The sequence below is a fragment of the Globicephala melas genome, chromosome 10 (genome assembly GCF_963455315.2).
Source record: "Globicephala melas chromosome 10, mGloMel1.2, whole genome shotgun sequence".
Classification (NCBI taxonomy): domain Eukaryota; kingdom Metazoa; phylum Chordata; class Mammalia; order Artiodactyla; family Delphinidae; genus Globicephala; species Globicephala melas.
In genome coordinates, this window is record NC_083323.1 from 61,393,703 (window position 1) to 61,408,491 (window position 14,789).

The window sequence follows — 14,789 nt, forward strand, 5'->3', positions numbered from 1 at the left end:
TCTACAAACAATAAATGCTGGAGAGAGTGTGGAGAGAAGGGAACCCCTCATACACTGTTGGTGGGAATGTAAATTGATACAGCCACTATGGAGAACAGTATGGAGGTTCCTTAAAACCTAAAAATAGAACTACCATACGACCCAGCAATCCCACTACTGGGCATATACCCTGAGAAAACCATAATTCAAGAAGAGTCATGTACTACAATGTTCATTGCAGCTCTACTTACAACAGCCAGGACTGGAAGCAACCTAAGTGTCCATCAACAGATGACTGGATAAAGAAGATGTGGCACATATATACAATGGAATATTACTCAGCCATAAAAAGAAACGAAATTGAGCTATTTGTAATGAGGTGGATAGACCTAGAGTCTGTCATACACAGTGAAGTAAGTCAGAAAGAAAAAGACAAATACCGTATGCTAACACATATATATGGAATTTAAGAAAAAAAAAATGTCATGAAGAACCTAGGGGTAAGGCAGGAATAAAGACGCAGACCTCCTAGAGAACGGACTTGAGGTTATGGGGAGGGGGAGGGGTGAGTTGTGACGGGGCGAGAGAGAGTCATGGACATATACACACTAACAAACGTAGTAAGGTAGATAGCTAGTGGGAAGCAGCCGCATGGCACAGGGATATTGGCTCGGTGCTTTGTGACAGCCTGGAGGGGTGGGATAGGGAGGGTGGGAGGGAGGGAGACGCAAGAGGGAAGAGATATGGGAACATATGTATATGTATAACTGATTCACTTTGTTATAAAGCAGAAACTAACACACCATTGTAAAGCAATTATACCCCAATAAAGATATTAAAAAAAAAAAATCTACAAACAATAAATGCTGGAGAGAGTGTGGAGAGAAGGGAACCCCTCATACACTGTTGGTGGGAATGTAAATTGATACAGCCACTATGGAGAACAGTATGGAGGTTCCTTAAAACCTAAAAATAGAACTACCATACGACCCAGCAATCCCACTACTGGGCATATACCCTGAGAAAACCATAATTCAAGAAGAGTCATGTACTACAATGTTCATTGCAGCTCTACTTACAACAGCCAGGACTGGAAGCAACCTAAGTGTCCATCAACAGATGACTGGATAAAGAAGATGTGGCACATATATACAATGGAATATTACTCAGCCATAAAAAGAAACGAAATTGAGTTATTTGTAGTGAGGTGGATGGACCTAGAGTCTGTCATACACAGTGAAGTAAGTCAGAAAGAGAAAAACAAATACCATACGCTAACACATATATATGGAATCTTAAAAAAAAAAATGGTCATGAAGAACCTAGGGGCAAGATGGGAATAAAGACGCAGACCTACTAGAGAATGGACTTGAGGACACCGGGAGGGGGGAGGGTAAGCTGGGACAAAGTGAGAGAGCGGTATATATACACTACCAAATGTAAAATAGATAGCTAGTGGGAAGCAGTCGCGTAGCACAGGGAGGGCAGCTCAGTGCTTTGTGACCAGCTAGAAGGGTGGGATAGGGAGTGAGACTCAAGAGCAAGGAGATATGGGGATATATGTATATGTATAACTGATTCACTTTGTTATAAAGCAGAAACTAACACACTGCTGTAAAGCAATTATACTCCAATAAAAATGTTAAAAAAAAACCCAATGCAGCCTAAATAAATAAATTTATTATTTTTTTTAAATTAAGTCTATTTAAAAAAATCAGTTCCACACATATTAACATAAAATCACTTGAAGAGTTGGGGAGTTCTAGCTTCATATCAGCTCTATATGAATCGACAGTGGAATGCAATGGAAATATAAGAAAAATACCATCTTGAGCTTTATTAACAAAGAACTACAGTATCCAGATTCAAAGTCTACTCAGTCCAGAGCTGGTCACTTTTGTCTGTCTTCTCCCACTAGAATATAGCCTCATGAGGGTAGATCCTTTGTCTGTCATGTTCACCATTATGTTTCCAGAGCCTAAACAGTGCCTGGCACATAGTAGGTGCTCAACAAATATTTGTTAAATGAATGAATAAATGAATGATTAAAAAAGGTCAAAGAATGAACCTTACTCCAATGCCAATGGGCAATCCACTAGCTTCAAAGATTATACTCCCTAATGGTGATTATTCTGTAATAAAATCATTTTTAAATTCTAATGCATGTTTTATGAGTCCTGATTTTTAAAGGGTGAATGAAAGGATAGCTAGAATCTAGAAAAGTGTATCTGTGGCTGGCTGGCAGGCACTTCCATGCAGTGTGCCTTCTGCTCAGGCAGTTTCACATTGACATTGTTCACTTCACAACCAGACCTTCCACATCAGAATGGTACAGCGAGAAGGAGGGAACTTGATGTTCAAAGCTAAAGGATGAGGAGAATTCTATTTAATCATAATTTGGAGAAGACTATTCCAGAGAAGAAATGTTTATAGGACCAGACTCTCCTAGAGGGTTGAAAACACAGCCAAATACTCTGTCCCTTTTCCAAATGCTCCAAACCATACTGAATAACCGAACAAAATACAATCTCTTGAGTTGAAATCTAGGTAAATAAGTAGATTTCTAGATCTTTAGCATACAGAGTAAGAGACCTGTGGATCTGTAAGGAATTATTAATATTCTCTACCTGATAATGCGTAAGAGTAGCCTATATATACTTAGAGAGATCTTGATGTGGTCCAAGGCCTCACAAGTCCTTGCAAAAGAAGTTCTTCCCAACAACTAACTTGAATTCTCCCTGCTACATTTGCAGCCTACTTTTGTCTTAATGCCTGGACCCAAAAGACATGCCCTGGAAAGCATTTCTCAAGTCCCCTCTGAGGTTCACTCTTAATCCATCTTCCCCTTCATCACTTTTGACTGTTCTCCTCTGGCAGGCCCCCAGGTCTCCACGTCATGTCTGAGCTCTGTTTCCCAGAGGGCCAAGACACTTCCTTAACAGAAGCTACAAGTACTGCCCGGCACACTACCTCAGCCATTATACTCAGGTCCTTCACTTTATTTTTTAAAAAAAGAAGCAGCAGAAAGCATACTTACTAATACAGGCTAAGGTGGTCCAGCTGACTGTGCATGTGGATGGGGTAGGTCTCTGCCAGGTGAATCAGCTTTTCTATTGCTTCATAGATGAAAATAATGCAAATCAGGGAGGCAAACGCTTCTTCAGTGAAGCGGGTAATGTAGCAGACAAGGGAACTGGCGTCAGTTGCCACAAGGACAATACACAGGAAGGCAGTCCACAGTCCAATACAAGCTCGCAGGGAGAGGTATGAAAGAGCATAGTCTCTGAAACAAAACCAAAGTTCATCAAAAATCAGGGGTGGATGGCATTACATTCTGACCCATTGCATTGGAGGCAAAGGGTCAGAAACGTGGTTAGTTCATCTCTTATTATCACTTCCAGTACTGCAACCCAGTTTGTCCCTAATTCTGACTGCACTTCACTCCTGAAGGCTGCCCTGGGATGGCGTGACAAAGATTTGCTTTATGGGTGGTATTTGCCACAGCAAGGACAGAGACAGTGGAGGAGGTGGAAGCTGTCCGCCACACACTTCTGCCATCACTGCCCGACGTGATTAAGATCCTATTCTTGCAGTTAAGAAAAAAGAGCTGGCCCTTGTGGACATACTGTATAGCACAGGGAACTCCACCTAATGCACTGTGGTAACCTAAATGGGAGGGAAGTCCAAAAGGGAGCGGGTATCTGTATGCGCATGGCTGATTCATTTTGTTGTGCAGTGAAGGCTAACACAACAGTGTAAAGCAACCCTACTCCAATAAAAAGTAATAAAATAAAAAAAAAATGGACTGGAAATGGAAATGGAGGAGTTTGGATTAGCTAGGGAAAGTGTTTTTAAAGATAAAAAGTCAAGACTTCAATAGTGGTTGAAGGACATTAATAAAGCTCTTTAAGGCCAAGAGATCTGCTATTTTAGGCATGGTCCTACCTGGGGGCAGGGCAACAGACCAAACAATGCTCTTTGCCTACTTACACTCACCTAGGACCCTGACATTCAATCCTAACAGCACACTAACACATCCAGATAGAGTTTTCAGAAAACCAAATGTCTTACTTGCAGAATTTGAACAAAATCTTTTCAAACACAAGCACTGGCCCAGTACTTCCAAGGATGGTGAGAGCCTGTCCGGCAAACAAGGAATAGGCAATCCCAGTCATGGAGGCTCCAAACAAGGATTCAATTGCACTCTGAGAGGGGAAGAAAAGATTATCCCTGAGTCCACAGCCCGTCTGCAGTGAGTGATGCAGGCTTATGTGCAGCCCCAACTCAGCTCTCCGGTGTGCCTGACAAGCCATTTGCTTGCATTTCGTCTTAGCAAGAGTGATGTGTACACAGTCTAATCCTCCTGTAAATGGATACCACTTTGATAATTCAGGTGCCCAAATCCATCCACATGTGATTCCTTAACTAAGTCCTGTTCTGCATGACTCAATTCAGTATTTATAAATATACATAGAAAAGCACAATGATACCATTCACACTACGGGCTGTCATACAGAGTCACCTTAAATCTTATTTGCATATGACATTGATATATCATTTTCCATCCTTGGGGCAATGGGCAATGCAACTGGGCAATCAGTTACTGAAATTGATATTCAAGCAGAAGAGGGTCTGTTCTAAAGGGAGAGCTGTGCTGCTGGCTGGCATGAGGTCAGAAGACCACAGTAATTCAGTAGGAAGAATCCAATCTCCTCAGTCCTCGCCCAGGGAACTTTCCCCCCCCAGTGGACTTGGCTGCCATCATAAAATTTTTACTCTTGTTTGGGACCATGAGAAGTGGTTAAAAGTTCTTACTATGCGCCCCTCAGTGGCTTCTCCGAGCAATCCCCCAAAGGTGATGACAGGTGACATGCAGGCACAGTACAGGAACAGAAAGGAGGCCAAACACTGTAAGCTGAGTGCATCCCGGTAGTCGCTCCAGTACCAGGGGGCCTTCCGCTTGATGTCCAGCACCAAGCCCCCAAACAGCCTGCGGAAACATGGCAGACAGGCCTCTAACGCAGTCCCTCTCCCAGGAAAGCGTGTCAACAGCACACATCTGAAAGCACTTCAGATGTGCTCTGAATTAGAGGTAATATTTTGGCTTCAATGTGACCCCAAGTTCAAGAGATCTCTCTGGGGCCAGCACGGATTCTATCTGCAACCAATCGCATGAGTTCGAATGATTATCCCAAGCATAAAAGGAATTAATTTGGGTGTGCATATTACCCATTCAGTAAACAGTTCCCAAAATTCAACAGGAAATTAAGTATTAGCTTCAAACTTCAAGTTCTGAGATGTTAGGAAGAAAGGTACAAAAGCATCAGGGTATTAAAATTGTTAGTTTTATTATACATTTTCTAGATAAAAAGCCCCTATCACATGCACTTTCTTACTCTGAAAAACTACCCACCTTACTCTTGAGAAATTAGCATAATAATTCATTCATGCAGTTGACAAGTAGTAGCAGATACTTCATGCCAGGCACTGTGCCAAGTATTGGAGATGCAGCAGTAGCAAGGCAAACACAGCCCTTCTCTCTAGGACCAACAATCTAGTGCAGGGGACAGGCAGTGTTGTGAGGGAGCAAATGGCAGCAAAGAACAGGGACGGGCATTGCAGTGGGGACTGGAGAATGAACCAGGAGTTAGCCAGATGAGGCAGCGGGGCTGGCATGGATGACACCTAGGGATGAGAGCGCATGGCGGGCTCAAGGTGCTGAGTTATGGCTGGATAAGACAGTGTGAGGGGCAAAAACCAATAGACAAAGCTGGAGATGCTGGAAAAGCTGGGTCACAAAGGCCTTGTAAAAAAGGAATTAGAACTTGATCCCAATTATGTGTCAAGTACTGAAGGACTGTAAACAGGGAAGCAGCGTAAGTAAGCAGGCATTCTGGAAGGATCCCTCTGATGGGGGTGTAATGAGTGGAACGTAGGGCAAGACAGGAGGCTGTGGATTGGAAAGAGGAGAAGTGTGTGTATTCAAGGGCTAATCAGGAGGCAGAATTAACAGGACTTGGTGGCAGGACCTCAGGACCCCTCTCCACTTCCCAAGCATGAGACAGATCGAGAGCAAGGTGTCCTACACCAAGGAGGAGGAGTATTCCCAGACTGGGGCACTTTTGCTAAGAGTGGAATCGCTGCACCAGGGTAAAAGCTGTTAGGTGAGTAACAAAGAGAGCCATTCAGCGTTCTACAGGACAAATTACCTAGTTTCTTCTACACATGAATGACATAGGAAGAAAAAGGAGGAGAGCTGTTACAGAATGGGAACATAAAAACCAAATGCAAACCTCCATTGGATCCTATGCCAAACAAATGAACTCTAAAAAGATGTCGCTAAGACAACCACAAAAAGGTGAATATGGACTGAGCATGAGACAATTTAAAGAATTATTGTTAATTTTGTTAGATTTCATAATGGCATAATAGCCGTTTTTCAAAATGTCCTTATCGGACAGGGATACCTGCTCAAGTAGTTACAGGGGAAATGACATGCTACTGGTGATGTGGTTTAAAATAATCTAGAAAACAAAAACAAAACAATTAAGTGCGGGAGAAATAGATGAAACAAGATTGGCAAAATGTTGATAACTATTGATGGTCACGTGGGGGGTTCATTACACTGTCCTCTCTTCTTGTTTATGTTTGAAATTTTCTATAATAAAAAACTAAAAAAACAAAAACAGAAAACCGAGCTACTCTCTCATGAAAGGAGGCTTGGCTAGCTCCTTCTTTCTCTTTGCCCTGTGTCACACAAGGCCTGGGACCTGTATGCCCGGGGAGAAGGCCCAGGCAGCTCTCTTTCTCCATTCAAAAGCACATGCTGTTCTGTTAGACCCACTTGCTCTTTTCCTCTGGTTTGAGGGGCACAGTTGGGATTCATCCTTCTTCACCTTACAGCAGTAACATCACAATCTGGGTCTGGGTTTAGGGGAGAAAGGCAAAGCCAGCCTTGTGACCTGCTTTGGTTTTAGCCTGTCTAGCAAACCTGAGGTAAGGAGCCATCCATAGGGTCTAACCTAGAGCATAAGCGTTCCGCCTCAGGGTTTGGGACCAAGGTTACAGTCTGTAATAAAATGTCACTTGGTCCTGCTTTCTCCTCTGAGTGGATAGCCCCTCAAGGACCTTACGGGCAACCGTGATTAGTCTGGGGCAAGATTCAAGTGTTTCTAGGTCCTTAGCCAACATAGCATCTTTAGTACCGTGTGAATATCACCTCCCAATCACCAGTGACCTTCCTCTGAAGGGTGTTATTCTGGGAGAATTACCTTCTACAGTAATGAGCCTCACCCTACGATGCTGCCATGATTGGTCCTCCTGGATGTGGGAGGCTCATTATTCAGGGAGGAGTGTCTGTGAGTAACGGGCAAAAGATTTATGTGAAACGGACGGATGAGAAGCCACAGAAAGGAAGGACATCTGTCTGCCTAGTGATTGAAAGGAGAGAGAAAAGATCTGAGGCTCCTATTGATGGTATAAATTAACAGAATGATTTCCGAATACTGTTTATGGCGTCAGCCTCATCCCTCACTCACGCAGACCGTAACAGCACATCTAGCACAGATAGTAATCAGACACGGATGCTTCCCTCCACGTTTGGGACTCCCTTTCCCTTTCAACACTACCCTTGGTGTTCAAGTTGGGGTGGGGGGGGATGGGCAGGAGGCACACAGGGATATGAATTTAAGCTTGATGCAAGAAAGGACTTACCCGTGTAGAGGGTCCCTAGGCTCTGGTGCACTGACTTAGGAAGCCCTCTCAGGAGGGCTTTAGGGACAGGCCAGCCATCCATTTGTCTGCTGTGCTTTGGAAGAAACCTGTTTGAAGTGTGGGGGGCGATCATCGAGATAGCAGCTCCTGATTCTTCTCTTTCATCAACCCTTCCCAGACGTGGCCTCCCCAGTGAGGTACACAAATCTACCTTGGAAAACCCCTTTGCACAGTATCCTCTCTGCCATGAAGCTTCTGGCCTCGGAACACTCTAGTCAGACTTTCCTCTTCGTTCTATGTGGGAATGCCTTGGCATCATGGCCTATGTCAACATCAGGGAGGCCCAAGACACTGTCTCAGCCCTGGCTTGGCAGGTCAGATCATACACAACTCAGACCGTTCTCAACTTTGCCTCCTTTCCCATCTTCTTAGAGCCTACACTACCGCATCTTAAATACCTCTCCATCCGACAAGGATGGTACCCCCAGGTTGTGCCCCACCTCAGAGAAACACAGCTAAAGGTATGAAGAATTATAAAGCCCAGGCTAACGCATCTTTACTCGGTGAAGTCCAGGAAGGTCCAGAAAATTCTAGGATGCCCACCTGCAGGGGAAGGTTCACGTTCACCCCTACGTAATTTGAGATTGGGAAAAGAGCCAGAGCTGGCATGAACTATGATCCCCAATATGAGCATTAGGTCACCTGGACTAAAAGGCTACAAGGGGAGGAAGGTCATGTGTCTTGAGGACTGAGGAAAACTTCCGGAGCTCAGGAAGAGGCAGCATCTCCCACAGTAAGCCGAGTGAGGCTCTGAGTCCAGATGACCCTTCCTTTCAGCTTTGTCAATTCCAGCAGCTCCTCACTCAACATTATGGGAGAACTTCCTCAAACCCCATTTGAGTTTGTGAGTAAAGGTACCTGGGGTTGCTGATTAAGTGTATGTCAGTCCTGGCTCTACGGGATTTTCTTTTGGGATGACAGGCACCATTTCCAAGATTCTATAACTGTTGAGATCCAATCTAATGAGCTCCCAAACCCCCATGTGGAATTGACTATAAGTGACTGCCCGCCTAGTTTATTCTCCTCTTTCTGACACCGAAAGAAAGATGAGATCTCACCTCTGCATGGATTATGTGTTTGAAGGAAAGCTGTTGGCTTTACAGTCAAAAGGATAAATCATAACTCTGAAATTCTATCAAATCCAAACCCAAGACCCTTCCCTTAAAAAACACCATCTTGGGCTTCCCTGGTGGCGCAGTGGTTGAGTGTCCGCCTGCCGATGCAGGGGACGCGGGTTCAGGCCCCGTTCCGGGAGGATCCCACATGCCGTGGAGCGGCTGGGCCCGTGAGCCATGGCCGCTGAGCCTGCGCGTCCGGGGCCTGTGCTCCGCAGCAGGAGAGGCCACAGCAGTGAGAGGCCTGCGTACCGCAAAAAAAAAAAAAAAACCACCACCTTAGGACTTCCCTGGTGGTGCAGTGGTTAAGAATCCGCCTGCTAATGCAGGGGACACGGGTTCGAGCCCTGGTCCGGGAAGATCCCACATGCTGCGGAGCAACTAAGCCCATGCGCCACAACTACTGAGCCTGTGCTCTAGAGTCCGCGAACCACAACTACTGAAGCCCTCGCACCTAGAGCCCGTGCTCCGCAACAAGAGAAGCCACCGCAGTGAGAGGCCTGCGCACTGCAACGAAGAGTAGCCCCCGCTCGCCGCAAGTAGAGAAAGCCCACACGCAGCAATGAAGACCCAACGCAGCCAAAAATAAATAAATAAATAAATTTTAAAAAAACACCACTTCATCTAAGACAGTCTCAATCCTGGAAACTATTCTAAAGACAGATGCTTCCTTCGAACTGCTTCTCAATACCAGGCCTCCCCATCCAATTTGGACCCCTTCCAACTGTAAAGAAAATGTGAAACTTACTCTTGGAGCTTGCTCCCTCTTTTCAGTGACCCCTTCCATCAAAAGGCTCCTCCTTTCCTCCGGTGATCCCTCCCCAGAGCCCAGTTATCCTTCCCCGCCCTCTAATACATTCCTTCCACCAGATGCATACTCCCCATCAGGACACTGCTGGTTAAGTGCCATTCTCTCCTGCTTCTCAGTCTCCTCTCCTTTCTCTCCCTGAATTTCCAAGAATGCAAAACTAAATCGCTCTCCACAATTAAAAAAAAAACAACCTTGAGTTTCCATTAGGCAGGGCACTGAGGATAGGGAAATAAGGAAAGCAACTTCAAGCAAGGAGGAAAAAATAAGGTGAAAGCAATAGAATAGAGGACAGTGAAAGCTCCTTTCCATCATCTGAGTCCTGTCCTGGGAATCTCCGCCCAACAGATCCTTCTTAGACATAAGCACAACTTACAGAGCCAGAGCCATAGACTGAACCTTCTCCCACGATCTGGGGGACACCTCTGGATGCCACTCCAACCCCAAATACCATCCTCTTCTACTGCCTCCCTACCTGGAATATAAAGCCTCCCAGCCTGGGAACCTGCTGTCCTCACCTACCATGGAGAACCTCCTCCTTGGACATCTGTCCTAAAATCTGGGCCCAAAAGAGTAGGTTGCCTATTCTGAGACACACACCTAAAATAGTACCTATTTCCCCACCTCAAGGGGTTTCTTAACTTAACCATTCAATATTTATCCATACCTTGTCCATTCATGCTACAGAACAGACATCATTCTAAAAGCATTCATTTACTCATTCATTCATTCACCAGATATTAATAGAGTGCCTACTCTGTGCAGGGCACTGTGCTGGGTGCTAGGAATATAATGGGGTCCCTGCCCTTATGGAGCAAACATTCTGGCAGGAAAGACATCAAATCAATAAATAGTAATAAAGCATGATCAGGACTATAACAGGTGGCTGGGGGGAGGGTGGCAGGTAGGCAAGGGACAGAGCTCAAAGCTGGGACACCACCTAGCAGGAACACCTAACCTCCTCTAAAGAGGGTCCTGCAAGGCTCTCCAAAGGAAGTGACACCTAAGCTGCGTCAAAGGATAAGAAGCAGTCAGCCAGGAAATGAGGAAGGGGACAAGTGTTCAAATCAGAGGGAACGTGTTCTGTCTTCCCTCCTGGGGCAAGGCCAGGAGGGGAGACAGAACATGTTAGGTGGTTTGAGAAATTTGAATGAATGAATATAATATTTGATATATTTGTAATACTTATAGTCAGTGGTTCCATTTGAAAAGTAATTCCCAGCCAATAAAGATACTACAGAGAAGAAGGCTGAAAGTAAAGAGGATGCCTCATTCCTTTATACAACTTCTGTCCGGTAAGCAGTATCAGCTGTGAAACATTCCAGAACTTACCGCCCAGTGCGTTGAAGTTCTGGCCCGCTGTGGCCCCCATGTGGTTCCGGTTCTATGTGGCAAACATTTCCATTTGGAACTCCAGGCATTTTCCTTTTCTCCTTTTAACAGAAGACCGCAAAATTAACAAACTCAGCCCTGTATTCTGTCTTTCCTGCTGGGGGCGGGGGTGGGGGGTGGGGTGGGGGGTGGGGGTGGGGGGTGGGGGTGGGGGTTGGTGATGAGAAAATCCAAAAGCAGCCCCAAAATAGCCAATTCTTTGTTATAGCTTTCAAATGCATTTACTGATTTGGAGGCGTTTACTGACTTTCCTGGAAAAAAAAAAAAATTTCTCCTCCTCTCTGCTGATACCTAACTGTCTCACCCAGAGACGGAAAAGTGGAGGCTTTGGCATCAGATGTGACCTAAGTTCAAGTTTCAAATCTGTGTGTAATCTTTACCTTAAAACCTTGAAGATGGTTTTTTTATTCCTCATTTGTAAAACAAAGAACAACAATACCTATATGGAGATGTTACCGGGAGGTTGAATTAGCATATGTAAAGCACTTGGCCTGGGGACTAGTGTACAGTAGAAGTTCCCTTCCATCTTTAACCTCTCAAAAAAAGTGTGAGGGACTCTATTTGCTCTCTCTATACAACTACCTCTTTTCATTTAATGGCTTCATTCATGATATGCTCCCAAGAAATGTCCTCTCCTCTCCTCTCTGCCATTCTACATCAATCCTTCAAAAGTTGGCTTAAAATTCATCCCAGGGTAATCCTGACTGGCCCCACCACACCTGAGCCAATCTATGTTACTGCACATTCATATTTTATTACTGTTCTGACATGCTAGATGCCCAGAAACAGAACCACATCTCAACTTATTTAGCATACACCCTCACGGTCTCTGCTTTGTCCATGGTGTGCACTCAGTAAGCGACACTAAGCCACCACTGGCTCATGTGCATACATTACCTGGGAAGGGACGTTTTTGGGTGGCTCAATTCTAATGGAGGGGTCCCACTCCCCTGGAGGCAGCACCGTCACCTGGTCTAGGAACTCGTCAATCCCCGCCAGGAGATCGTCCCGCTCTTTCGCCTTATATGCCACGTCATGAAAAATCTACAGAGAAGAAAAATGTCCTCAGGAAAACTAAAAGTCACTTTACTTAAAACAATCACCAGTGGAGATGGTGAAAGATGAATAAAACCTCTTGATTTTTATCTCTGTCATGGGGATCTGAAATGTAGATAACGTTAGCACTTAGAGAAGTGCAAGGATAAAACAATAAAAAAAAGAATCTAAAGATGAGATGAGTCAAAAAGAACTAAATATATGTCTATTAGTATAGAAAGAGATAAGATGACTCGAAAGTTTTATAATTCTGTTATCTCTTCAAAGAATGGAACAAAAGCCAAGATGCATGAGAAAGAATGGAACAAAAGCCAAGATGCATGAGGAATTTTCCTGATCATAATGGGTAGAAAAAACTGCATGGAATTCCTCAGAAAGGTTCCTCATATGCCTCCAATATGCCTCCGAGCCAAAGACAGCTGATAAAACACAGCCCACGCCCCTCTGCCTGCTAAGACAGAGGCCTCTTCAAGGCCTTACTTTGCAACTTACCTGAGCAGCACAGTCCTCAGCAGGGATGCAGTGGGGGTTCAGGACCACGGCAGCCGAAGCGTCTAGTCACCCTGGTACATTCACATGACAGTGCCCGAGAGCATCCCCCTGACCTTTATACTAACTGGTCTCATTTACGTGAAATGGGGGTGAGGTTTCCTTATGTAAATAGCTTGGATGTATTTAATTAACCATCTTCTAGATCTAGAAAGTTAAGTCAGCCTTAATATCTTTCTCTCTAGGTATCCTACTTGGCAAAAATAATTTTCCCAGAGAAAGATTTCTCTGCATCCTTGATTATTCAAAAAGCGAGAGATGACAGAGGAAGAAAAATCCCCCAGAGGGCTTGGTCCTCAGAGACGTGACCTGTACTGCTTTCCAGCAAACATCACGATTATAATTATTTTATCCCCAATGACTAGCACAATGCCTGGCACAGAGTAAATGCTCAATAAACATCTACAAGACGAATGCATGAAAAGCAGAAGGGGTGTGCGTACCTCATCTGTCATGATGGTGGCCATGGATCTGCCAATCTCATGGTACTGCTGACCTTTCCCTACTGGACCCAGTAGGATAAACAAAAATCTGGCAACACACAAAAAGGATTAAATTATGTAAGTAAATATAAAGAAGTGGCATCTTTCCTCTCTGAACAGCAGAACATTTCTCTTTCCTATCAAACAGAAATCATCACAGTACCTTCAATAAAAGGAGACAGACTAATGACGGAGCAATACGAGTAGCCTTGACCTAATAGCTCCACTGTAGGCATTGGAAGCCACCTGTACAACTCATTCAATAATGTGGTTATAATTCTCAGGGTTTCCGTAGACACAATTCCTTACTATAGGAAGGACATTTTTTCAAAACGTGGCATTGTAGTGCAAATTCAGGGTTATCTGAATCTCATTCATTGCTCTAATAAGAAAATGATGGGGAGAGGAGAGGGATAAAGCAGTTGAAATGATCAAGCCCTGTAGAGGAGTCTAAATTGTGTCCCGGACATCTGAATACTCTGTAATTAATGGGGCCCTGAATCACCTGAATCACCACCTTCAGAGCGCATGAATAGCCTTTTGAACAAATGTGGACATACTTGCAAACCAAACAAATCCTGCCGGAACTGTGGAAAGAGACATCAATACCTTTGGTCAGAGACGTTTCCCTGGGATACAGCTTGGCAGAACAGGGAGAGCAAGACAGGCTTCCCATCCCAGCAAGCAAGTGGCCCTTGAACACTCTTTGGTTCTCCATTTCCAAGGTCATAGAAACTGAACCGTCAGAGCCTTAAAAGTCTTACAATTCTTCCGCACAGAGGTTGATCAAATATACCCCAGTTTTCTGAGATCATTGCTGAATTTTAAACAGCATTCCCCAAATTAATTAATCCTCCATTTTGGCATTAGCTGGTTTCTTCCACCAGAGCACACACAAACCTGCACACCAGACGGAACGCACTGAGCTTTGCGGTCCAGGTCTTTACCTTGTTGGGATGGGCACTTCTGTCAGGCCCGAGAGAAGGACTGCCGGAGACAGCCTCACAAAGGCGACAACGGGGCGGCCCAGAGAGTCCACCTCTCCAACCAGGACATTCGAGGCCTCTGCCCCACTGGGAATTTTCTTCATAAAATGAAGGTCGACCTGAAAATCCAAGAACCCCCTGACAGTGTGGGAGCCATCACCTCACGCATCCATCACCCTCCTCATAACTGACATTCATAAATCATTTTTGATTTAACACGTTTTCTCATACTACTTCACTTGATCCTTACAATAGCTCTGTAAGGTCTAATTAGCCTCACTTTTTATTTTAAAAAATGAATGGAGCCACTGAGACCCAGAGAAGTGAAGTTGACTTGCCCAGGACGACAGAGCTTCTAAGAGAATTTAAATCCAGGGGCTCTGATTTGAATTCCATTACACCATGCCTCCCCAAAGAAGAATGTTTTTGAAGCTCCAGGTCAAATTGTTTCCATTTTAAAATACTGGAATGCTTTGTCGGAGGTTTCAGGGAGCCTTATGAGCTGAGAAGTGACGTGACACTGTCTGCATTTTGGAAGGACAGCGTCGGGGAGAGACCAGAGCAAGGAGAGGCTGGCGGCAGGGAGATCACGGTTTGAGCCGGAAGCTGCAGGGGGCCCTGCTCCTGCGGGAGGCCTCGGACACCAAGC

The 14,789-nt window shown here is 44.8% G+C and overlaps 1 protein-coding gene across 10 annotated transcripts in view; it reads right to left on the minus strand.

Annotated features, from left to right (window-relative positions):
• Window positions 1–14,789, minus strand: part of SLC4A8 (solute carrier family 4 member 8) — an 84,089-nt gene that overhangs the window by 36,859 nt on the left and 32,441 nt on the right. For 9 of the 10 annotated variants that reach the window (XM_060307030.1, XM_070046532.1, XM_030835029.2 and 6 more), the window contains 7 exons: window positions 14,102–14,259; window positions 13,116–13,203; window positions 11,965–12,111; window positions 11,008–11,108; window positions 4,795–4,969; window positions 4,051–4,184; window positions 3,017–3,262 (listed from right to left, as the gene is read on the minus strand). In XM_060307030.1, coding sequence (XP_060163013.1) covers window positions 3,017–3,262; window positions 4,051–4,184; window positions 4,795–4,969; window positions 11,008–11,108; window positions 11,965–12,111; window positions 13,116–13,203; window positions 14,102–14,259 — 1,049 coding nt within the window. The remainder of the gene's footprint in view (window positions 1–3,016; window positions 3,263–4,050; window positions 4,185–4,794; window positions 4,970–11,007; window positions 11,109–11,964; window positions 12,112–13,115; window positions 13,204–14,101; window positions 14,260–14,789) is intronic. The other variant, XM_070046534.1, reaches the window with a different exon arrangement.